Genomic DNA, 25,063 nt, shown 5'->3' with positions numbered 1-25,063 from the left:
AAACATTTATCAGACCTATCAGGTTATCATCATTATTACTGAAATCGACAACAACTCATTCGCTCTAGGCAGACACAACGCACATCCGTTTGCCTATTTTTACTAATGTGACTGCTCATTTGAGTCAGAAGCAGCCAATTCAACAAAATGGTTAATTGGTTTCCCCACCCCATCCCCCATGTTCAGGGGCCGTGGGCCTCGCTGGGAGTTTCTGTCTCACAGTGTTAAATGAGGGAACCCAACTCCGTCAAAATGCTCCACTGGCCACATTTCTCAATGTCGCCACTCACACGCCCTCAGAAACAGGAAGCCTGTCCCTTGCCTCCTGCAAGCAGAAGATGTCTCAGCAGTTCCAGGGTGCACAGGAGCTTTCAAGAGTCACCCTCATTGTGAGCTGGTGAGTTTGTCACACATGAGCTGGTTTCTTACCTGGATCTGTCTCTGCGTGGGAGTCGGCGTCCCGTCGCTCTTCTTGAGACTAAGGCTACCACTTCCAGGAATGCTCAGGGCAAACTCGTCTGTGGGGGCACCTCACCCACCCACACTGCCAAGTCTCCACCCTGGCCCCTGGCCCCCACCAGGACCCCCTCCCGCACCACGAGGGTCCTCTGGTGGGTCTTGCGGGAGCGACACAGGGCAGTGAGAAGATTCTGGCTTCCGGACAGCCGCGGGTCGTCAGCTTCCCTGGAAAAGGGATGCTTGCCTAGAGATGACGCCTGGGTCTCTCCCCCGTGGGCAGACTAGAAAGGGGAAGTGGTCAGGATGAGGCTCACTGTCTCGAGCGGTGGGTGAGGGCCTGTGAGTGAGGAATGCCTCTCGCCAGCTGTGCCTGAACCGCAGCACTCCAGCCACTGCTGTCTCCTTAGCCGCTCGGATACCTTCACAGTTCAGGTAAGCATCTCGGCTTTCCAAGGGACAGTTTCCTGCTCTCTTCCCAGTAGACATCTGTCAGCGCCGGCATCAGGGCATGTGTCCCTGGGAGCCACCGATGGGCACCGGGCCAGGGGATTGCAGCCTGGGGCCCTGGTACGACTGCTGGGTAGGGTTGGAGAAAAACTTGCATTGAAGAATCTGCTCTGCCGGTAACTGGCTGAGTGACCTGAGGCATCGCTTCACCTCTCTGGGCCTTTTCCTCGTGTGTATGTCGCGGCGATGAAGAAGTCTACCTCTCGGGTTGAAATGAGATAATGACTGGGAATGAGAGGTGTGAACTGTAACGAGTTATTCCCACTCTCTGGATGCCGATAGTATGTTTTGGGACTGATATGTGAGAAGACTGTCATGGTGCTGTGCTGGAGGTAGGGGTGGGAGCAAGGCACTGACTGTGTCCATTTATTTATTTTTATTTTATTTTATTTATTTATCTATTTTTGACACGGAGTTTTGCTCTTGTTGCCCAGGCTGGAGGGCAGTGACACGATCTCAGCTCACTGCAACGACCACCTTCCGGGTTCAAGCGATTCTCCTGCCTCAGCCTCCCGAATAGCTGGGATTACAGGCACGCGCCACCACACCTGGTTAATTTCTGTATTTTTAGTAGAGATGGGGTTTCACTGTGTTGGCCAGGCTGCTCTTGAACTCCTGACCTCGGGTGATCCGCCTGCTTCAGGCTCCCAAAGTGCTGAGATTACAGTGGTGCGAATTTAGGCTATGTCTTGGGGCTCTTGGATGAAAGACCTGGAACACCTCCAGTCTTGGTACCGCTGTCATTGCATCTCTGGCTTTAAGTAGCTCATTAGGCACCTTCCCTTCCAGAGGCCTCGAGATCAAAGTGTGTTGGGCTGGTGTGAGTTCTCGGTGGAGCCATCTGCTTTTGCCCTCTAGAAAATTATTTCGAGAAGAGACCAGGGTTCAGCTTCGCCATATCCACTCCCACTGCCCTGTGTATCCACTTGTCCCCGAGGTCTTGGCCGTGAAGCAATGCAGAGCACAGGCTTCACTCTGCTTCAGTGGTAAATAACGACTGAGAGGCAGGTGGGGTGCGGTGGCTCACTCCTCTAATCCTAGCACTTTGGGAGGCCAAGGTGGGCAGATCACAAGGTCAAGAGATCAAGACCAGCCTGGCCAACATGGTGAAATCCCGTCTCTACTAAAAATACAAAAATTAGCTGGACGTGGTGGTGGGTGCCTATAGTTGCAGCTACTCAGGAGGCTGAGGCAGGAGAATCATTTGAGCCCGGGAGGTGGAAGTTGCAGTGAGCCAACATTATACCACTGCACTCCAGCCTGGTGACAGAGCAAGCAAGACTCCATCTCAAAAAAAAAAAAAAAAAAAAAAAAAAAAAACCAACCAACCAACCAAAAAAACTACTGAGAGGCTTAAAGCAAGGAAAGGACAGGGTCACAGTGGTATTTGGCAGCCAGTGGGGAGCCAGATGGGGACTAGGGACCAGTGAAAATGGAATGGTCCAGGTACAGAGATGAGGACTTGGACTACATTTGGAGGCTGACGGGCTGAAGTGGGGTGGGGATGGGGCCATGGGAGAAAGAGGAATGAGGTGAGGTTTCCGGTCTTTCCCAGAAGTGAAAGGATAGAGAAAGGGAGAAGAGAGGCTGGACTCCGTTTAATGACCCTGCCCTGCACTTCCCCATGCACACTTGGGTTTTAAGTTGCCAGTGACTATCCACATGACCATTTCTGGTGCTGACATCAGTGAGAAGGACAACTGGAGCCAGACTCAGTGGCTCATGCCTGTAATCCCAGAACTTTGGGAGGCCGAGGCAGGTGGATCACTTGAGGTCAGGAGTTTGAGACCAGCCTGGCCAACATGGCCAAACCCCATCTCTACTAAAAATACACAAAAATGAGCCAGGTATGGTGGTGCATGTGTGTCTGTAATCCCAGCTACTCAGGAGGCTAAGGCAGGAGAATGGCTTTAACCGGGAAGTAGGGGTTGCAGTGAGCCGAGATTGCACCAATGGAGTCTAGCCTGGGTGACAGAGCAAGACTCCATCTCAAAAAAAAAAAAAAAGAGAGAAGGATGAGTGAGAACAAGGCCTCACTGAGCATGAACAGCAACAGTCTGGGAATTAGAGGTGAACTGGGGCAAGAGCTGCTCAGGCCAACCAGCCTAAATGTTCTCTACAGCCTCTCAGACCCTTGAGATCTAGGCTGAGATTAGTTCGAACCCTTATTCTAGGCCTGCGGAAGTCCAAAGCCCTCCCCAAGACTTCTGTGAACTCCCAAGGAGTCCACCTCTTTTTCCATGGTCAGCAATGGGCCTGCAGCCTCTGTGGGTTTAACTGTTTATGTTGCACTGTTTCTATTCCACCCCTTTCTTAGTTCCCCACACCCCCAGAACAAATCTGCTCACAAAACCACTGGCAGATGCAGCAGACTTTACCAAAGACTAAGCGGGAGGCCACCAGAGGGGCTTGTAACGCACCAGTGCAAACAACTACGCACGGAACATAACAGGGCCCTGTTCTGAAAATGTCTTTGCCACCCCATCCCTGAGGAGGACTTTCTATCAGTTTCTTCTCTTGTTACCAAATGAGGCCCATTCTGCTCATCGCACAGTAAGCCAATCACTGAGGTGACCAGTTTTTTGTTTTTTTTTTTTTGAGACGGAGTCTTACTCTGTCGCCCAGGCTGGAGTGCAGTCGTGCGATCTTGGCTCACGGCAACCTCCGCCTCCCGGGTTCACGCCATTCTCCTGCCTCAGCTTCCCAGGTAGCTGGGACTACAGGCGCCCGCCCCCACGCCCGGCTGATTTTTTCTATTTTTTAGTAGAGACGGGGTTTCACCGTGTTAGCCAGGATGGTCTCGATCTCTTGACCCGGTGATCTGCCTGCCTCAGCCTCCCAAAGTGCTGGGATTACAGGTGGGAGCCACCGTGCCGAGATGACCAGTTTTGCAGCAGAGAATGTGTTTATTCATGAGGCAGCCAAGTGAGGAGATGGGAAAATAGGTCTCAAACTGACTTCCTCAAAGATGGGGTTTAGAGACGTTGATGGGACAAAGAAGCAGGTGGCCTAAGGTGTAGGGAAGGTGATTGGAGGCAAGGAAAAGTAGGGCATCAGCGATCTGTGCAAGCCTAGTCAAGCTTCGTGGTTCTTCATAGGATGCAGGTTCACAAAATGGTGGCATTAGCATGACTAAGGATGGAGTTTTTGGTGCTCTGACATCAAACGTCACCTACTGGACACTCTCACAGACCAAGTTGAAGGACTGATGGTCATAAGTGGCTTGAACTGGATAAGAGCTGACCACACGTTCCTGAAAAACAACTTTTTTTTTTTTTTTTGGACGGAGTTTCTCTCTCGTCACTCAGGCTGGAGTGCAATGGAGCGATCTTGGAGGCTCACTGCAACCTCCACCTCCTGGGTTCAAATGATTCTCCTCCCTCAGCCTTCCGAGTGGCTGGGATGACAGGCGCCCACCACCATGCCTGGCTAAGTTTTGTATTTTTAGTAGAGACGGGGTTTCACCATGTTGGCCAGGCTGGTCTTGAACTCCTGACCTCAGGTGATCAGCCCACCTTGGCCTCCCAAAGTGCTGGGATTACAGGCGTAAGCCACCGCGTCCAGCCCCTGGAAAACAACTTAAACAACCATTACTATGATGACCTATACATCAGAGATGTTATGCAGCAGGAAGCTGGTGGAATTCCAGTGAAATATTGCTTAGCTACATGACTTTTAGCTATATAGGTTTTGTTTGTTTGTTTGTTTTTAAAGACAGGGTCTCACTCTATAACCCAGGCTAGAGTACACTGATGGTGATCACAGCTCACTGCAGCCTCAACCTCCTAGAGTCAAGCCATCCTCCCACCTCAGCCTCCTGAGTATCTGGGACTACAGGCACATGCCGCCACATCTGGTTTTTTGTTTGTTTGTTTTTAGTAGAGACAAGGTCTTGCCATGTTGCCTAGGCTGGTCTTGAACTCCTGGGCTCAAGTGATCCTCCAGCCTCGGCCTCCCAAAGGGCTGGGATTACAGGTGTGAGCCACTGATCCCAGCAGCTATATAGGTTTTAACATCAACTAGAAGCAAGTGACTAAAATCAAGTAAAGTAGGTTAAGTTCCGCAGGCCTAATCTAGCCTGGGTTCACTCCCACCTTTGTACCATCCTGCTGGCTCCCCTTCTTCTCACCCTTCCATCCCTTCTTCTCATCACCTTCCCTCCCAGAACTCCAAATTCTCCCCCTCTATAACCCAGAGGAATTTAACATTCCCCACTTCCTACCAGCAAACTTCATTCCTAGCCCCGCCAGCTTTGCAGACCTGGAGATCCTCTGCAGGGAGAATAGGGAATTCTCCTCGTCGGGTAGCTGCCCTTCTTAGAAGACACTTGGCGATTGTAAATAGAACTTGGTTGGTTTGCCCTTAATAATGCCTCATGCTTGGTGATCTTCTGCACACACAGCTCTTTTGCATGCATCATCTCTTGGAAGCTTTTCAGAAGCCTGCAAGGAGATGTTAAGGGTCTTATTCCTTGGCCGGGCGCGGTGGCTCACGCCTGTAATCCCAGCACTTTGGGAGGCCGAGACGGGCGGATCACGAGGTCAGGAGATCGAGACCATCCTGGCTAACACGGTGAAACCCTGTCTCTACTAAAAATACAAAAAATTAGCCGGGCGAGGTGGCGGGCGCCTGTAGTCCCAGCTACTCGGGAGGCTGAGGCAGGAGAATGGCGTGAACCCAGGAGGCGGAGCTTGCAGTGAGCTGAGATCCGGCCACTGCACTCCAGCCTGGGTGACAGAGCGACACTCCGTCTCAAAAAAAAAAAAAAAAAAAAAAAGGGTCTTATTCCAAGTGCAACAGCTAAGTGGGAACAGGAAACGTATTCCCTCTGGCCAGATGCAGTGGCTCATGCCTGCAATCCTGGTACTTTGGGAGGCTGGGGCTGAGGATCACTTGGGGCCCAGAGTTTGAGACCAGCCTACGCAACATTTTTTGTGCATCTACAACATTTTGTTGTCTTTACAAAAAGGAAAGGAAGGTAAAGGAGAGGAGGGGAGGGGAGGGGAGAGGAGAGGAGGGGAGAAGAGAAAGGAGAGGAGAAAAAGGAGAAGAGAGAGGAGAGGAGAAAAAGGAGAGGAGAGGAGAGAAGAAAGGAGAGGAGAAAGGAGAGAGGAGCGGAGAGGAGAGGAGAGAAAGGAGAGGAGAGGAGAAACGGAGGGGAGGGGAGGAGAACTTGTTTCCCTCGATGGCCAGCCTATGGCCCTTCAATGCTTCATTTATGTGAATATGTGTATACCTTTCACAGTGTAAACTATATTTCTTACTGAACATCTTATTTTAAAAATGCTAAATAGGCAGAACACCGTGGCTCATGCCTGTAATCCCAGCACTTTGGGAGGCCAAGGCGGGTGGATCACCTGAGGTCAGGAGTTCGAGTCCAGCCTGACCAATATGGTGAAACCCCATCTCTACTAAAAGTATAAAAATTAGCTGGGTGTGGTGGTGTGTGACTGTAGTCCCAGCTACTTGGGAGGCTGAGACAGGAGAATTGCTTGAATCCGGGAAGTGAAGGTTGCAGTGAGCTGAGATCCGGCCACTGCACTCCAGCCTGGGCGACAGAGCAAGACTCCGTCTCAAAAAAAAAAAAAAAAAAGCGAAATAAACCCACAGTCTCAGAACTTCCTGGGGAAGGAAAATGTGATTTCTGTCCCTGACGCCCTGGAAATGCCCCTTGGAGAAATGAAAGTGAAGCTGACGTGGTGGCTGCCTTCAGCTGCTCTCCCACTCACCCGCCCTCTTCCCTGTGGAATGTCTTGCCAAATCCTTTCCACTGAAACCACCCAGAACTGCAACAGGCTCACTCATGTTCCTTGAAAATGTCATGGACAACTAGAGGAATGGGGAGAAACAAAGGGGAAGCTGGAACTCCACCTCCCCAGCATTGTATGGCCACTGCTTCCCAGCCAGCCTCTTGACCCCAGTAGCCAAAGGCCAGCGTGTGTTCAGATGAGGCTTTGGAATTAGACTGCACAGCACAGGAATTTCAGGTACTGGACCCAAAGTGACTTCTGCCTGCATTCTCTGGGGGAAAGTCCATCTATAGCAGGGGAAAGAGACTGGGGCATCATCCATTCATTCACATATTCACAGATATGTATGGAATGTCCTGCCCCGGGTGATGTTCTAGGCTCTAGAGAAACAGTGGTAATTACAGGCAATGCCTCGGAGCTTACGGCTCTTATAGTGCTTACCCATCAGTGTGGGAGACAGACAAGGAACAAATAAACAAAGAGGACAAATACACCAAGAGACAACTGTCACTGTCACAGGCTCAGTTGGAAGAAAAATGCATTTCACTTTTTTTTTTTTGAGACAGGGTCTTGCGCTGTCGCTCAGGCTGGAGTACAGTGGCACAGTCATGGCCCAATGCAGCCTCACACTCCTGGGCTCAAGCAATCCTCTCACCTAAGCTTCTTGAGTAGCTGGTACTATAGGCATGTAGCACCTCGCCTGGCAAATTTTTAAAATTTTTGGAGAGACAAGGTCTTGCTATGTTGCCCAGGCTGGTTGCTAACTCCTGGCCTTCAGTGATCCTCCTGCCTCAGCCTCCAAAAGTGTTGAGATTATAGGTGTCAGTCACTGTGCTCAATGCATTTTTTTTTTTTTTTTGAGACAAGATTTGGCTCTGTCACCCAGGCTCCAGTGCAGTGGCATGATTGCAGCTCACTACAGCCGCGACTTCCTGGGCTCCAACAATCCTTCCACTTCAACCTCCCATGTAGCTGGGACCACAGGCGCATGCCACTATGCCCAACTTATTTTTTAAATTTTTTTTGGAGAAGGAGTCTAGCTTTGTCACCCAGGCTGGAGTGTAGTGGCGCGATCTCGGCTCACCACAACCTCTGCCTCCCAGTGTCAAACAGTTCTTCTGCCTCAGCCTCCCAAGTAGCTGGGATTACAGGTACCCACCACCACGCCTGGCTAATTTTGGTATTTTAGTAGAGACGGGGTTTCACCATGTTGGCCAGGCTGGTCTTGAATTCCTGACCTCATGATCCGCGAGCCTCGGCCTCCCGAAGTGCTGGGATTACAGGCATGAGCTACCACACCCAACATATTTCACATATACATATTGCAGGGGTATTGACATCCCTTCATGCAGCTGAGGAGCTCTCCTTGGGATGCAGCAGGCAAGGAGGAAGGACGGCCTGACAAGAAAGGCTCCATCAACTGAAATTGTGAAGAAAGCGCCATGGGAATGGGGAGTGGGGGCTGGGCTGGAAGGTGGAGGAGTTGGTGTGTGCTCTTGGACTGCTCTGCTCAAGCCAGCTCCTCCCACCTCAGCCCCCAGGCTGTTGATTTTGCCTCCCAACTCAGAGGAAATGGAAACTTAAGTGTGAGCTCTCAACTTCCTGCCCCCAAGCCCCTTCTCTCCGGTTCTGGTTCCACTGGGTGTCACTCCCTTCTCTAATCCTTGTTCCCTTTTTTTTTTTGAGACAGTCTTGCTCTGTCGCCCAGGCTACAGTGCAGTGGCGCGATCTCAGCTCACTGCAAGCTCCGCCTCCCGGGTTCACGCCATTCTCCTGCCTCAGCCTCCCAAGTAGCTGGGACTACAGGTGCCCGCCACCTCGCCCGGCTAGTTTTTTGTACTTTTTAGTAGAGACGGGGTTTCACCGTGTTAGCCAGGATGGTCTCGATTTCCTGACCTTGTGATCCGCCTGTCTCAGCCTCCCAAAGTGCTAGGATTACAGGCTTGAGCCACCGCGCCTGGCCCTTGTTCCCTTTTGAAAGTTCATTCTGGGTGGGGCAGTGGCTCACGTCTGTAATCCCAGCACTTTGGGAGGCAGAGGAGGACGGATCATTTGAGGTCAGGAGTTCAAGACCACCCTGGCCAGCAGGGTGAAACCCCTGAGTAGCTGCGGAGGAGCTTAACCTCCTGAGTAGCTGGGACTACAGGCGCATGACGCCACGCCCGGCTACATGTGAGTGTGTGTTTGTGTGTTGTGTGTGTGTGCATAGAGATAGGGTCTTGCTGGGTCACCCAAGCTATCTTGAACTCCTGGACTCAAGTGATCCACCTGCGTTGGCCTTCCAAAGTGCTAGGATTACAAGCGTGAGCCACTCACTCAGCCAGTACAAACACTTCTTTGCAATCCTTCAGTAGCCCTCAGCAGTCCTGTACTCACAATCTTATCAGCCCTCTGTGGCCACAACTCCAGGCCTGCTAGCACAGGTAGGATGCAGCTTCCATACCTTCCCAGGGCCTGAACTTGGTCATGCAGCCATCGTGATCTTCCCATTGTCCATACTCTCTGTCATCCTTCCCCAGGGTTTCCCCTGTCTGGAAGCACCTTGGCCATTAAACCAGCCTGGTGGCCTAGAGGACTTCCTACTGGAACTAGAATGTGATTCTCTTAGGCCCCCTCTCTCAGCTGCCCTCTCTCAAAAAGCAAGCTCTCCTTGGTTCTGCTGAAAATGTGTCGGCCGGGCGTGGTGGCTCACGCCTGTAATCCCAACACTTTGGGAGGCCGAAGCAGGTGGATCACCTGAGGTCAGGAGTTCGAGACCAGCCTGGCCAACATGGTGAAACCCCGTCTCTACTAAAAATACAAAACAAATTAGCCAGGCGTGGTGGCACACACCTGTAATCACAGCTACTCGGGAGGCTGAGGCAGAAGAATCGCTTGAACCAGGGAGGTGGAGGTTGCAGTGAGCCGAGATCGCGCCATCACACTCCAGCCTGGGGGACAGAGCGAGACCTCATCTCAAAAAAAAAAAAAAAGAAAAGAAAAGAAAAAAAAAAGTGTCTCTCTGCAGTCCATTTCATTCGTAAGAACAAAACTGACAAAAACTATTTATCACTCTGAGTAATTCTGAAAATGACCCAGGGTTTCCCTTTCTGACAATATCATTCCACTTCCTCTTTCCCAAGAAACTGATGAGAATGAAATTTCCTTGACCTTGAAACCTAAGCAATAGTTTTTCTTGGAGGCTACACTACATGGTGAATTTCTTCTTTTCAGTGTTATCAAAGTAAATGTACCTAGTGCAAGAATCCAGTAATGCAGACAGTTTATAATGAAAAGCAACAGTCCCTGTCTTCCCGCCTCATCCTTTCACGCAGCCCCCTCCTTCCACGCAGTCACAATCCAGATACAACAGCTTTGAATGCGCAGGTCCTGGTATTTATCTCTATCACTCTAAAGAGTATCGTTTCAGGAAAACTCTGCCGACGGTGTTTTTCCTCTGTTCTCACACACCACCACAATCAACACAGAAAAGGGCTTCTGTGACCAAATGTGTGCGGGTTTTTCCCCCCCACACACCAAGCAGTGAACACCAGCTGGGTGTTCTCCAATTCAATGCCAGCACTATAGACCCAGAGATAGCATCAGATCCCACAGCTCAGTCCCCAAGACTGCTTCCCCCAACTCCCCAGACATTGGTCGCAAGTCCGGGCCTCTGGAACTTGAGAGCAACCAGCTTCAAAGTTGGGGTTCTCACAACTCTCACTTTGAGATCAGTGTTTTTTTTGAGATGGAGTCTCACTCTTGTTGCCCAGGCTGGGGTGCAATGGCGCAACCTCGGCTCACCACAACCTGTCTCCCGGGTTTAAGCAATTCTCTTGCCTCTGTCTCCTGAGTAGCTGGGATTACAGGCGTGCACCACCATGCCCAGCTAATTTTTTGTATTTTTAGTAGAAAAGGGGTTTCACCATGATGGCCAAGCTGGTTTCGAATTCCTGACCTCAAGTGATCTGCCCGCCTCAGCCTCCCCAAGTGCTGAGATTACAGGCGTGAGCCACTGCACCCAGCCTTTGTTTTTGTTTTGAGATGGAGTCTTGCTCTGTTGTCCAGGCTGGAATGTAGTGGTGTGATCTCGGCTCACTGCAACCTCCGCTTCCTGGCTTTAAGCAATTCTCCTGCCTCAGCCTCCCGAGTAACTGGGACTACAGGTGCAAGTCACCACACTCGGCTAATTTTTTTATTTTTAGTAGAGACGGGGTTTTGCCATGTTGGCCAGGCTGGTCTTGAACTCCTGACCTGAAGTGATCTGCCTGCCTCAGCCTCTCAAAGTGCCGGGATTACAGGCATGAGCCACTGCACCCGGCCATGTTATGCAGTTTTATTGGAGGTTTGATGGTAACAAAAGGTGACACCACAGCATAACCTAGGTAGCAATTTAAAGCTGGACATGAGGCATTACTGTCCTAGAAATGCCTTGGTTATTTGCCACTGCGGGAGCTTCCTAACCAGGCTCTGACTTGCCGCTCTCTTCTTGACCTCTCTCTCTGCTGCTAACCTTTTCCAAGATTTTTCCCCTCTCTGGTCTGTCAGCTTCCAGCCCCCAAATGCCTGTTAACTCTCTCATGCAGATCAACTCAATTTGCCCTATCTCTTCAGCTTCACCCTTCTGACCATATCTCACTCAAAGAGACCCATCCAGCTATTTTTCTAACCCTCACCTCAAACAAGAGCTCTTAAAATTTCTCTCCCCTGCTATGCATTAAATCTGACTTGTCCTTGTGATTAAAAACAACTGTTCGAGACCAGCCTGGACAACATGGTGAAACCCCACCTCTACTAAAAATATAAAAACTAGCCAGGCGTGGTGGCGCACACCTTTAATCCCAGCTACTCAGGAGGCTGAGGCAGGAGAATTGCTTGGGAGGTGGAGGTTGCAGTGAGCTGAGATTGCGCCACCGCACTGCACCCTGGGCAACACAGCAAGACTGCTTCTCAAAAAACAAACAAACAAAAAAACAAAAAAACCCTGCCGTCAATTATTGCTTTAAATGGCACCTTCCCCCTCCTGCTGCATGTCTGAAAGAGCAGTGATGATGTCTACCATTTCTAGAGGGCCCAGTAGGTACATGCTTGATCTCCAGTCCTCACAAACTGCATTGAAGTAGGAGGTATCATCCCTATATTACAGATGGGGCTCACAGAAGGTCGAGTGACATGCCTGAGGTCCCCCAGGTGTTAATCAGTAGGGTATGGCTGTGAACCAGCACCTGATTCCTAAGCAGATGTCTGCATCTCTACACAACACAGTAGATTAGCTGGGCGCCGTGGCTCATGCCTGTAATCCCAGCACTTTGAGAGGCCAAGTTGGGTGGATCACCTGAGGTCAGGAGTTCGAGACCAGCCAGGCCAACATGGTGAAACCCTGTCTCTACTAAAAATACAAAAATTAGCTGGGCGTGGTGGCAGGTGCCTGTAGTCCCAGTTACCCTGGAGGCTGAGGCAGGAGAATCACTTGAACCCGGGAGGTGGAGGTTGTAAGGATCTGAGAGCTGAGATCATGTGATTGCACTCCAGCCTGGGTGACAGAGTAAGACTCCGACTCAAAAAAAACAAAACAAAACAAAACAAAACAAAACACAGTAGATAACTGCCCCCCCCCCCCCCCACCCCACCCCAGGATATCTTTCATTCATGCCTCATTCTTGTCTCTCCATTCTTCTCAGGATTCCACTGCAATGAGTTGGTGGAGGAACAATTTTTGGATCATCTTAGCTGTGGCCATCATCGTTGTCTCTGTGGGCCTGGGCCTCATCCTGTATTGTGTCTGTAAGTGGCAGCTTCGACAAGGTAATGGCCATCTTACCTGGGCAGGTGGAGGGAGGAGCCAGGTGGTTATCAGTGCAGTAGAGCACTGATCCTTTAGGGCAAGCAATCAATCCTGGGCTTGAATAAGCTGAATTTTGGATTAAGCATCTTGCATTCCGGGTTTGAGTCCTAGCCCTGCCACTACATTATGTCTCTAGGCCTCAGTTTCCTCATCCGCGTAGTGAAAGGAGGGATGTCAACTAATCTCCAAGAGCCCTTCCAGCCCTAATCATCCGGTGAAAGCAGAATCTGTTTTAAGGCACAGTATGCTCAAGGGCTTTTTCTTTCCTGTGTGGCTACTGATCACAGCATCTTGAGAGAACACAAGTATATGGAATATTAAAAACTGTCGGCCAGGCGCGGCAGCTCACGCCTGTAATCTCAGCACTTTGGGAGGCCGAGGCAGGCAGATCATGAGGTCAGGAGATCGAGATCATCCTGGCTAACACGGTGAAACCCCGTCTCTACTAAAAATACAAAAACATTAGCCGGGCGCGGTGGCGGGCGCCTGTAGTCCCAGCTACTGAGGAGGCTGAGGCAGGAGAATGGCGGGAACCTGGGAGGCGGAGCTTGCAGTGAGCCAAGATCGCGCCACTGCGCTCCAGCCTGGGAAACAAGAGTGAGACTGTTTCTCAAAAAAAAAAAAAAAAAAAAAGAACTTTCTTGAGTAATAAAATATGGACTCAACCCACAGCCAACATGTTTGGCCACTATGATTGCCTTCTCTGAGACCATACTCTGAATCTTCTGGTATTACCTAGACCAGAAACCTCTTGGTACCCTCAGACATAAATAAGTGGTCTGGGGATTAACACTAACTTTAGATTATCTGTAAGTAGGGTTTCCACTTTCCTGTTCATCGCCAGAAACATGAAAGCCTTGATTCAATGGTGTGTTATCTTGACATCTCATCCCTTTAAATAACAACCTGGCCGGGCACAGTGGCTCATGCCTGTAATCCCAGCACTTTGAGAGGCCAAGGTAGGCGGCTCACTTGAGGTCAGGAGTTCGAGACCAGCCTGCCAACATTGCAAAACCCCATCTCCACTGAAAATGCAAAAATTAGCCGGGCGTGATGGTGGGTGCCTGTAATCCCAGCTACTCAGGAGGCTGAGGTGGGAGAATCGCTTGAACACGGGAGGCAGAAGTTGCAGTGAGCCGACATGGTGTTACTGCACTCCAGCCCGGGCGACAGAGCGAGAGTCCATCTCAAAATAATAATAACAACAACAACAACAACAACAATGACCTAAGCAGGGAGTACACCTAGGGATGGTAAGCACACTGAGAGGTACAGCCACCTTCCCTGGGGCACCCTGGACTGGCATCCCTCAATGATGAAGCCACTATCCACTCACTGTATCTGGTCACAGCCTCCAGATTCCTGCTCAGCCCAGCTCAGTGCTGGCAGATCACAGATAGACAAGAAGTGAAATCTTTCTGTCATTCTTCTCAATCTCTCTTTAGAGATAAGAAAATTAAGGTTCAAAGGAGGATGAGAGCTTCACTGAGGTGCCATAAGAATGGGTGGCAGAGTTGGGACCAGAACTCAGGCCTGCTGGGCTTCCAATTAAATGTTCTTTCTCCTCTATCGTAATTAATTTTTTAATACAAAAAGTGTATTCTGAGACCCTACAGTCCTCTGTCCTTTGCCCTTTTTTTTTTTTTTCCAGATGGAGTCTCTGTCATTCAGGATGCAGCGCAGTGGTGTGATCTGGGCTCACTGCAACCTCCACCTCCCAGGTTCAGGTGATTCTCCTGCCTCATTCTCCTCAGCAGGTGGGATTACAGGCGTATGCCATCATGCCTGGATAATTTTTGAATTTTTAGTAGACACAGGGTTTCACCATGTTGGCCAGGTTGGTCCTGAACTCCCGACCTCAAGTGATCCTCCAGCCTTGGCATCCCAAAGTGCTGGGATTACAGATGTGAGCCACCGTGCCTGGCTTCCTTTTGCCTTCTAAAAAGTTTTCATTCCCACCAGGTGCAGTGGCTCACACCTGTAATGCCAGCACTTTGGGAGGCCGAGGCGGGTGGATCACTTGAGGTCGGGAGTTCGAGACCAGCCTGGCCAACATGGTGAAACCCCCTGCCCCGTCTCTGCTAAAAATACAAAAATTAGCCAGGTGTGGTGACGGGCGCCTGTAATCTCAGCTACTCTGCAGGCTGAGGCAGGAGAATGGCTTGAACCTGGGGAGCAGAGGTTGCAGTGAGCCTAGATTGTGCACTACACTCCAGCCTGGGCAACAAGAGCAAGACTCTGTCTGCGGGAAAAAAAAAAAGTTTCCATTCTCAAATGTGGACAAAAGAATGACCCTGAACCAAAACTTTACCTCCTTTCTTTTTATCCTCACTCCTATTAACAAGCAGGTTTTAATTTATGACAACTTATATGTCCAGCACATTATAGGATACAAACTGCTTTTCCGAGGCTTTATCTGATTTCCTCCCAACCACACTTTTGATTATTCATTCGACCAACATTTCTAAGTGCCACCTAAGTGCCAGGCATAGAGGAAATAAACACCACCTACACTGTGCCCGCCCTCACTGGGTTAGTGCAGAGGCTCTGTGGTCAGACAGTCTGGATTCAAAGTCCAGTTCTATCATTTATTAACTCGGTGTCCCTAAGTGTGTTTTTTCTGGGTTCAATTCGAAAATCACAACTTTTGCTAATTCTTCTTCAATGAACATGCTTTTCCTTCTCTTAGGCAAGAAATGGGAAATTGCCAAGCCCTTGAAAAACAAGCAAGCAGATGAAGAAAAAATGTATGAGTAAGTGGAGAGGAATCCTTCTGCTTTTTACTGTTGAGAACTGCCTGGTCACTTCCATTCTTGCCCCTCCACTCTGTACCAGTATGACTGAGACATCTGCATTTCCTGTGGAGCTGGTGAGATGTCACACCTGCCAAATCTCTCCACATAAGGGCAGAGACTCAGGACACTGTTAATGCTGGGCAAGTCCTTCCTCCTCTTGTCTCTTTTTTTTTTTTTTTTTTTTGAGACAGAGTCTTGCTCTATTGCCCAGGCTGGAGTGCATTGGTGCCATCTCGGCTCACTGCAGCCTCCACCTCCTGGGTTCAAGCAATTCTCCTGCCTCAGCCTCCCAAGTAGCTGGGACTATAGGTGCCCGCCACCACGACTGTCTAATTTTTTGTATTTTTAGTAGAGATGGGGTTTCGCCATGTTGTCCAGGCTGGTCTCAAACTCCTAACCTCGTGATCCACCCATCTCGTCCTCCCAAAGTGCTGGGATTACAGGCGTGAGCCACCGCGCCTGGCTGGAGACACTCTTATTAGGGAGGCTATTCCAAGGGTTTAGATATTATTTCCCAGGAGCCAGTCAAGAGCCAGTCCTTTCTTTGGAATATATACACTATCTAAAACAAAACTTACTCTTGGGGCGAGGTGCAGTGGCTCATGCCTGTAATGTCAGCACTTTGGGAGGCCAAGGTGGGAGTATCACTTGAGGCCAGAAGTTCAAGACCAGCCTGGACAACATAGTGAGACACCGTATACAAAACGTTGTTAAACCTATGCTTTTCTAAAATGCCTTTGACTGTAGCTTCAGGGATCCAGCAAATAAGACTCCCCCTGCCTCCATCAATTCTGATCCCCTTCAGGAATAAGACAGGTGACTAAAATACTGCCTTTTAAAAGAATACAACTGGGGCCAGGTGTGGCAGCTCACACCTGTAATCCCAGATCTGGGAGGCTGAGGCGGGCGGATCACCTGAGGTCGGGAGTTTGAGACCAGCCTGACCAACATGGTGAAACCCCGTCTCTACCAAAAATACAGAAATTAGCCGGGCATGGTGGTGGGTGCCTGTAATCCCAGCTACTTGGGAGGCTGAGGCAGAAGAATCGCGTGAACCTAGGAGGTGGAGGTTGCAGTGAGCGAAGATTGTGCCACTGCACTCCAGCCTGGGTGGTCAGTGAAACTCAGTCTCAAAAAAAAAAAAAAAAAGAGAGCCCGAGGCAGCGGTGGCTCAAGCCTGTAATCCCAGCACTTTGGGAGGCCGAGGCAGGCGGGATCATGGTCAGGAGATCGAGACCATCCTGGCTAACACGGTGAAACCCGTCTCTACTAAAAAATACAAAAAACTAGCCAGGCGTGGTGAGGGTGCCTGTAGTCACAGCTACTGGGGAGGCTGAGGCAGGAAGAATGGCGTGAACCCGAGGAGGAGGGGCTTGCAGTGAGCTGAGAGATCCGGCCACTGCACTCCAGCCTGGGGCAACAAGAAACAAGACCTCCAGATCTCAAAAAAAAAAAAAAAAGGCGGGCGCCAGTGGCTCAAGCCTGTAATCCAGCACTTTGGGGAGGCCAAGATGGGTGGATCACGAGGTCAGGAGATCCGAGCCATCCTGGCTAACACAGTGAAACCCGTCTCTACTAAAAATACACACACAAAACCTAGCAGAGGCGTGGTGAGCCTGTAGTCCCAGCTACTCGGGAGGCTGAGGCAGGAGAATGGCATAAACCCGGAGGCAGAGCTTGCAGTGACAGTGAGCTGAGATCTGGCCACTGCACTTCAGCCTGGGCCACAGAGTGAGACTCCATCTCAAAAAAGCAAAAAAATAAAACTGGTATTGGCCTGGGGCAGTGGTTCATGCCTATAATCCCAGCACTTTGGGAGGCCCAAGGGGGAGGATGGCTTGAGGCCAGGAGTTTGAGACCAGCCTGGCCAACATAGTGGGACCCCATATCTGAAAAAAATACCGAAATTAGCCAGGTGTGGTAGCGTCTGCTTGTAGTCCCAGCTACTTGGGAGGCTGAGGTGGGAGGATTGCTTGAACCCATGAGGTCGGGGCGGCAGTGAGCTGTGATGGTGCCACTGCACTCCAGCCTGGGTGTCAGAGTGTGATCCTGTCTCAAAAAAAAAAAAAAAAAAACACAGGCCGGGCGTGGTGGCTCAAGTCTGTAATCCCAGCACTTTGGGAGGCCAAGATGGGCAGATCATGAGGTCAGGAGATCAAGACCATCCTGGCTACCACGGTGAAACCCCGTCTCTACTAAAAAATACAAAAAACTAGCCAGGCATGGTGGCGGGCGCCTGTAGTCCCAGTTACTCGGGAGGCTGAGGCAGAATGGAGTGAACCTGGGAGGCGGAGCTTGCAGTGAGCCAAGATCGCGCCACTGCACTCCAGCCTGGGCGACAGAGCGAGACTCCGTCTCAAAACAAAACAAAACAAAACAAAAAAAAACACAAGCAAACAAAAAAGAATAAAACTGGGATTGCGGAATGTGGCTCTTTTCTGTGAGCTAGTGAGTTTCCTAATTTGGAACTGGGTGACTTTCCCGCCCAGTTCACAGGCAGCTCCAGAAAACCTCAGGTCTCCCCCACCGAGCAGACCCCTTTCTGTGAATGGCAAAGACCAGAGCAGGATTTGTGATTTCTGCAGTCAGGCCAGCTCTGGCGGAGAAAATGAGGGGAGCTAGACTTTTTCCAAATTTAGCAGTCAGATGAGTTGCTTTCTTCCCTTAAGAAGAGCTACAGAGGGGTGGAGAGAGCTGTCAATGGAGCTCTACCCCCATGGCCCATCTGCACTCAACCCAACAACCTAAAAATGTTTCTTCATTCCCAGGGGGACTTTATAGCATACAGGAGTCAAATCAGTGTACCTAGGGGGATGGAGGCCCAAATAAGGAAGCTTTCTTAAGAGTTTCTCTTTTAGTTAAAGCTTTTTACCAAAGTATAATATAAATACAGAAATATGGGCTGGGCGCGGTGGCTCAAGCCTGTAATCCCAGCACTTTGGGAGGCCGAGATGGGCGGATCACGAGGTCAGAAGATCGAGACCATCCTGGCTAACACGGTGAAACCCCGTCTCTACTAAAAAAAAAAAATACAACAAACTAGCCGGGCAAGGTGGCGGGCGCCTGTAGTCCCAGCTACTCGGGAGGCTGAGGCAGGAGAATGGCGTAAACCCGGGAGGCGGAGCTTGCAGTGAGCTGAGATCCGGCCACTGCACTCCAGCCCGGGCGACAGAGCCAGACTCCGTCTCAAAAAAAAAATAATAAATAAATAAATAAATAAATAAATAAATAAATACAGAAATATGGAAATACTAAGTGTACAACCTGATGAATTTCCACGAACTGAACAGACCCAGGTAACTGGCACCCAGATCAAGAAATAATTACCGGCACTTCAGAGGCTTACCTTATACAGCCTTTCAGCTGTTACATCCCAAAGGTAATCACTGTCTGTGACAGTATAAATTAGCTTTTTGGGTTTTTTTGTTTGTTTGTTGTTTGTTTGTTTGCTTGTTTTTGAGATAGAGTCTCGCTCTGTTGCCAGGCTGGAGTGCAGTGGTGCGATCTTGGCTCTCTGCAACCTCCGCCTCCCGGGTTCAAGCGATTCTTCTGCCTCAGCCTCCTGAGTAGCTGGGACTATAGGTGCACACCACCATACCTGGCTAATTTTTGTATTTTTAGTAGAGACTGGGTTTCATCATGTTGGCCAGGCTGGTCTCAATCTCCTGACCTCATGATCTGCCCGCCTTGGCCTCCCAAAGTGCTGGGATTACAGGTGTGAGCCACTGCACCCGGCAGCTTTTTGGTTTTTATGCAATTTATTAATGGCATCATACAGTATATATTATTTGGTGTTTGGCTTTTTTGCTTACATCATTTTTATGAGATTCATTGTGTGTGGTTGTAGATTATTCATTCTTGTTGCTATAGAACATTCCACCGTGGGAGTACACCACTATTTATTTATTTTTTATGTTGAGACAGGGTCTCACGCTCAACCAGGCTGGAGTACAGTGGTGCAATCATAGCTCACTGTAACCTCAGATTTTGGGCTCAAGTGATCCTCCTGCTTCAGTCTCCTGAGTAGCCGGGACTACAGGTGTATACCACCATAACCAGCTAATTATTTTGATTCTTTTGTAGAGACAGGGTCTCCCTGTGTTGCTTAGGGTCTCCCTATATTACCCTTAAACTCCTGGGCTCAAGCTGTCCTCCCTCTTTCACCTCCCAAAGTGCTGGTATTACAGATGTTAACCACCTTGCCCAGTCGCTATACTATAATTAATCTATCCATTCTACTGCTGATGGGCATTTGGGTTGTGTGATGGCAAATTTTATGTGTCTCTGCTTCTCTGGACAACCCAGACTAACACAGGTAGTGTCCAATTTGGAGCTGTTATGAATAGTGTTGCTCTGAACATTCTAATGCATGTTTTGGTGAACATATGTGAGCATTTTGATAGGCTGTAGACCCAGTAGTGGAAATGCAGTCTCAAGGTGTGTGTACATTCTGCTTTAGGAGTTCATCTGCTTTTGTTTTTTGGTTTTTTTGTTTGTTTTGAGACAGAGTCTTGCTCTGTTGCCTAGGCTAGAGTGCAGTAGCATGATCTTGGCTCATTGCAACCTCTGCCTCCCGGGTTCAAGCGATTCCCCTGCCTTAGCCTCCCAAGTAGCTGGGATTACAGGTGAGCATCATCATGTCCGGCTAATTTTTGTATTTTTAGTAGAGACGGGTTTTCACCATGTTGGCCAGGCTGGTCTTGAACTCCTGACCTCAGGTGATCCGCCCACCTCGGCCTTCCAAAGTGCTAGGATTACAGGCGTGAGCCACCATGCCTAGCTCATCTGTTTTGCAAATAGAAATACATCTGGTGCCTACCGCTCCTAAATCAGCTCAGGTGAACCAGGAAGGTATGCTCCATGCTCTGAATTGTAGCACTTTTATTTCCTTCCCCTCAGTTTCAGCCATTTCCTGGGCTAGAGGAAACAGTTTCATTAGGGTGCCAATTACAAATGGGATCCAGGACCTATAAAGGAAAGGAAATGCTTCCGATTTGTGAAGACCAAGATTTGAATGTTCAACCCATTCACTTTCCTTGATGTTTTCTCTTAAATCTGCTGGGAACAGGCATGGCCCAAATCCAACACTGATTCTCTCTTTCTGTCTCTCTAGGAATGTTCTTAATGAGTCGCCAGTTCAATTACCGCCTCTGCCACCAAGGAATTGGCCTTCTCTAGAAGACTCCTGTAAGTATATTTTACTGGTAGCAGTTTAATTTAGGGTAGGATAACAAGTTTATCAAGGTGTCTTTTTTTTTTTTTTTTTTTTGAGATGGAGTCTCACTCTGTCACCTAGGCTGCAGTGCAACGGCGCGATCTCGGCTCACTAGCTCACTGCAAGCTCCGCCTCCCGGGTTCACACCATTCTCCTGCCTCAGCCTCCCAAGTAGCTGGGACTACAGGCGCCTGCCACCACGCCCAGCTAATTTTTTTTTTTTTAGTATTTTTAGTAGAGACGAGGTTTCACTGTGGTCTCGATCTCCTGACCTCGTGGTCCACCCACCTCGGCCTCCCAAAGTGCTGGGATTACAGGCGTGAGCCACGGCGCCTGGCCCCTATCAAGGTGTCTTACATAGCTCAGGCTGCTGCAACAAAAATACCACAGACTGGGGTGCTTACCCAACAGAAATTTGTTTTCTCATTGTTCTGAGACTGGAAGCCCGAGATGAGGGTGCTGGCCAATTTCTGTGAGGTTTCTGGTGAGGGCCCTCCTCCTGGCTTGCAGACAGGTGCCTTCTTGCTATGTCCCCACAAATGGCCTTTCCTTGGTGCATTCAAGCTGGGGAAGAGCGTCGGGGAACCAGATTTCTGGTGTTTCTTCTTACAAGGACACTGATCCTGTTGGATCAAGGCTTCATCCCTATGGCCACATATAGCCTCACTGGGGGTTAAGGCTTGAACACATGAATTTTGGAGGGGCACAAATATTCAGTCTGTAGCACTAGGATTTATATATTCAGCATCCTGATTATTTTACTTTTGAGGCAGAGTCTTGCTCTCTCACCCAGGCTGGAGTGCAGTGGCGTGATTTCCGCTCACTGCAATCTCCACCTCCTAGGTTCAAGCTGTTTTCCTGCCTTGGCCTCCTGAGTAACTGGGATTATCAGCGCACAGCACCACACTCAGCTAATTTTTTGTATGTTTAGTAGAGATGGGGTTTCACCATATTGGCCAGGCTGGTCTTGAACTCCTGACCTTAAGTGATCTGACTGCCTCGACCTCCCAAAGTGCTGGGATTACAGGCATGAGCCACCACACCCAACCAGCATCCTGTTTAAAAGAGAGCCAGAGGCCAGGCACAGTGGCATATGCTTGTAATTCCAACACTTTGGGAGGCCAGGGCGGGCAGCTGACTTGAGCTCAGGAGTCTGAGAGCAGCCTGGGCAACATGGCAAAATCCTATCTTTACAAAAATTAGCCAGTGTGATGGTGCACACCTATAGTCCCAGCTACTTGGAAGGCTGGGGTTGGGGGATCCCTTGAGCGTAGAAGGTCTGTAGTGAGCTATGATAGCAAATCACTGCACACCAGCCTGGATGACAGAGTGAGACCCTGTCTCAAAAAAAAAAAAGAAAAAGAAAAAGAAAAAAGGGGGCAGAATAAGTACCAACGCCCCCAATATCCTGATATAAATGTGTAAATTCATGTTCAAATTCCAGCTTGGAACATAAACAGAAAGAAACATGGGGTGTCACTAGGCCTCTCACTTCCTATCAGAAAAACTCTGCCTGGTTCCTTTGACTGGAATGTTCTTCCTTAAGCTCTTTGCATAGCTGGATTTTCCTCATCCTTCAGATGTCAGCCCAAAAGTCACCACCTCAAAGAGGCCCTCTCTGACCACTCAACCTAAAGTAGTCCTGCTAATTTCCTTTATGAAACTGACAGTTATCGAAAATTGTGTTATTTACTTGTTGTTCATTTGTGTATTATTGATCTCCTCCACTGGAGTATAAACTTCAGGAAAACAGGAACCTTTCTTGTCCACCACTATTCATATTTATCCACTACCTAGAGCAGGGCGTGAGGCTTAGTTGATACTTAAGAAAAATATTTTGATTGGCTAGATAAACAATATTAGCTACCATTTACTGAGCATGCGCTGTGTTTCAGGTCCCACACTAAGCACTTTACAGGTATTAGCTCATTCAGTCCTCACAACAACTCTACAAGCCAGGTACTTTTTTTTTTTGAGACGGAGTCTCGCTCTGTCACTCAGGCTGGAGTGCAGTGGTGTGATCTTGGTTCACTGCAAGCTCCGCTTCCCACATTCACGCCATTCTCCTGCCTCAGCCTCCTGAGTAGTTGGGACTATAGGCGCCCGCCACCACGCCCGGCTAATTTTTTTTGTATCTTTAGTAGAGACGGGGTTTCACTGTGTTAGCCAGGATGGTCTGGAACTCCTGACCTGGTGATCCACCCACCTCGGCCTCCCAAAGTGCTGGGATTACAGGCGTGAACCACCGTGCCTGGCCCAAGTCAGGTACATTTTTATTCCCCTTTGACAGATGAGGATGCTGAGGCACAGATAAGTGGTTTACCTATAGTAACACAGCTAATGACTGCTGGAACCTGAACATGAACTCAGGTCTGTCAAACTGCAGAGTTCTGCAAATAGTGGCATTTCAGGTTTTCTTAGGAAAAGATGAGATTGTGGGAGAGGCAGTTCCTATCCCCATCAAAGATGGAGCTGAGCTGTTTCAAGCTGTTTCATCATCCTTCTATTACTTATGGACCTGTTCTTTTTGTTTTTTTGTTTTTCTTTTCTTTTCTTTTCTTTTTTTTGAGACATAGCCTCATTCTGTTGCCCAGGCTAGAGTGCAGTGATGCTATAATGGCTCACTGCAACCTCTATCACCTGGGTTCAAGCAATTCTCCTGTCTCAGCCTCCTGAGATGCTGGGATTACAGGCACCCACCATCACACCCAGCTAATCTTTGTATTTTTGTAGATTCGGGGTTTCACCATGTTAGCCAGGCTGGTCTTTTTTTTTTTTTTTTTTTTTTTTGAGACGGAGTCTCGCGCTGTCACCCAGGCTGGAGTGCAGTGGCGCGATCTCGGCTCACTGCAAGCTCCGCCTCCCGGGTTCATGCCATTCTCCTGCCTCAGCCTCCTGAGTAGCTGGGACTACAGGCGCCCACCACCGCGCCCGGCTAATTTTTTGTATTTTTAGTAGAGACGGGGTTTCACTGTGGTCTCGATCTCCTGACCTTGTGATCCGCCCGCCTCGGCCTCCCAAAGTGCTGGGATTACAGGCGTGAGCCACCGTGCCCGGCACCAGGCTGGTCTTGAACTCCTGACCTCAGGTGATCCGCCCACTTCAGCATCCCAAAGTGCTGGGATTACAGGCGTGAGCCACCACCTCTGGCCTCCTATGGACCTGTTCTGTACTAATTCCACCTTTTGAAAATAATGCCATCCCCTTTCTTCTTAGCAGAGAGATTTGTACATAAGCAATTACGGAGAGTCCTGGAAAACAGTGTAAGTCACTGGAAGGGATGTGCCAAAAAGGAAATATGATTTATTTCACTTCCTTGTGAAAATTAGGATCTGTAACACAACAGCACTCATGACTACTGGGCTCTGGTCTGTTTCTTTTCATCCATTCTTTTTTTTTTTGAGACAGGGTCTTACTACGTTGTCCAGACTGAAGTGCAGTGGTGTGATCATGGCTCATTGTAGCCTCAACCTCCTGGGCTCAGGAGATCCTCTTGCCTCAGCCTCCCAAGTAGCTGGGACTATAAGTGTGCACCACCACATCCAGCTAATTTTTAAATTTTTCTGTAGAGACGAGGTCTCCCTGTGTTGCCCAAGCTGGTCTGGAACTCTTGGGCTCAAGTGATCCTCCCACCTCGGCCTCCCAGAGTACTGGGATTACAGGTGTGAGCTCCTGCACCTGACCTGGTCTGTTTCTTTTCTAAGCTTTTGCTTCATGGTTTCCATGCAGGGCAGTCTTAGGCAAAGATACAGGAGTCAAGATGTCTGACTAATATTTTCCATTTACTCACTTGGGTGATCCGGAGACTGTGTCAGGTCTGCATCTGAATTTCCTCTGTAAAATGGGGATCTGGCCCACTAGAAGTGGGAAGATCACTGAAACGTGAAAATCACACTGAGCCACTGCGTCAAAAATATAAAAACACATGATAGCTTTGCATCTAAGGATCTTTTTGTGTATTCTAGCCCCACAGGAAACCCCAAGTCAGCCGCCACCTACATACTCATTGGTAAATAAAGTTAAAAATAAGAAGACTGTTTCCATCCCAAGCTACATTGAACCTGAAGATGACTATGACGATGTTGAAATCCCTGCAAATACTGAAAAGCATCATTTTGAAACAGCCATTTCTTCTTTTTGACAAAACTGAAGAGGGTTCACACGACTTATTTTAAAACAATGAAGAATGGTTGGTTAACTTCAGTAGGTCTCTGGGCCCTGAAAGCCAGTGGTGATTTTATGAAGCTCTATAAGATAAAGCACTTGCCAAACCTTAGATGAAGGCACCCCGGCAATGAGATGACTGCAGCCAGAGGAGTGACATGGGTGCTCGGCTCTGAGGACTCAGAGGGGTCAGCCTCGCGTTGTTGAGGGAAGTTTCCACGGGAAGGACCATGGGGCTCCATGGCTCCCACCTGTGAGAAACTACTCATTTCTTGGCACTCTTTCCCCCTTCATTCCCTTTGGTTTGCATGGTTCTGAGTGATCTGAAATCTCTGCATTTGGTGTTGCA

At 49.2% G+C, this 25,063-nt stretch overlaps 1 protein-coding gene and 1 long non-coding RNA gene across 5 annotated transcripts in view; one reads left to right on the top strand and one right to left on the bottom strand.

Annotated features, from left to right (window-relative positions):
* LOC108582565 overlaps positions 1-543 on the bottom strand; it is a 10,920-nt gene extending 10,377 nt beyond the window's left edge. The window contains exon 1 of the long non-coding RNA XR_002517944.1: positions 430-543. This is a non-coding gene — a long non-coding RNA (uncharacterized LOC108582565). The remainder of the gene's footprint in view (positions 1-429) is intronic.
* On the top strand, positions 171-25,063 carry SCIMP (SLP adaptor and CSK interacting membrane protein). 4 transcript variants are annotated; one of them, XM_021928625.2, is made up of 5 exons: positions 171-397; positions 12,377-12,500; positions 15,230-15,293; positions 20,449-20,522; positions 24,516-25,063. In XM_021928625.2, exons 2-5 carry the CDS (start codon positions 12,389-12,391, stop codon positions 24,689-24,691), a joined length of 426 nt encoding a protein of 141 aa, XP_021784317.1. In that variant the 5' UTR covers positions 171-397; positions 12,377-12,388; the 3' UTR covers positions 24,692-25,063. The 4 variants fall into 4 exon arrangements, with proteins under 4 accessions (XP_021784317.1, XP_009187728.1, XP_031513158.1 ...); XM_009189464.4 differs by lacking the exon at positions 171-397 and adding an exon at positions 404-891; XM_031657298.1 differs by lacking the exon at positions 171-397 and adding an exon at positions 404-1,298.

This window comes from Papio anubis, chromosome 17 (genome assembly GCF_008728515.1).
Source record: "Papio anubis isolate 15944 chromosome 17, Panubis1.0, whole genome shotgun sequence".
NCBI lineage: Eukaryota > Metazoa > Chordata > Mammalia > Primates > Cercopithecidae > Papio > Papio anubis.
Note: the sequence above shows the minus strand (reverse complement) of the source record. Positions and strands in the feature narration are given on the sequence as shown.

What these genes read in the sequence shown, in the direction of transcription:
- SCIMP (XM_021928625.2), top strand. Translation starts at nt 12,389, where the DNA reads ATGAGTTGGTGGAGGAACAATTTTTGGATCATCTTAGCTGTGGCCATC. An exon ending in GATGAAGAAAAAATGTATGA is followed by an intron (nt 15,294 to 20,448) that starts GTAAGTGGAGAG and finishes CTGTCTCTCTAG; the next exon opens with GAATGTTCTTAATGAGTCGC. An exon ending in GCCTTCTCTAGAAGACTCCT is followed by an intron (nt 20,523 to 24,515) that starts GTAAGTATATTT and finishes TGTGTATTCTAG; the next exon opens with CCCCACAGGAAACCCCAAGT.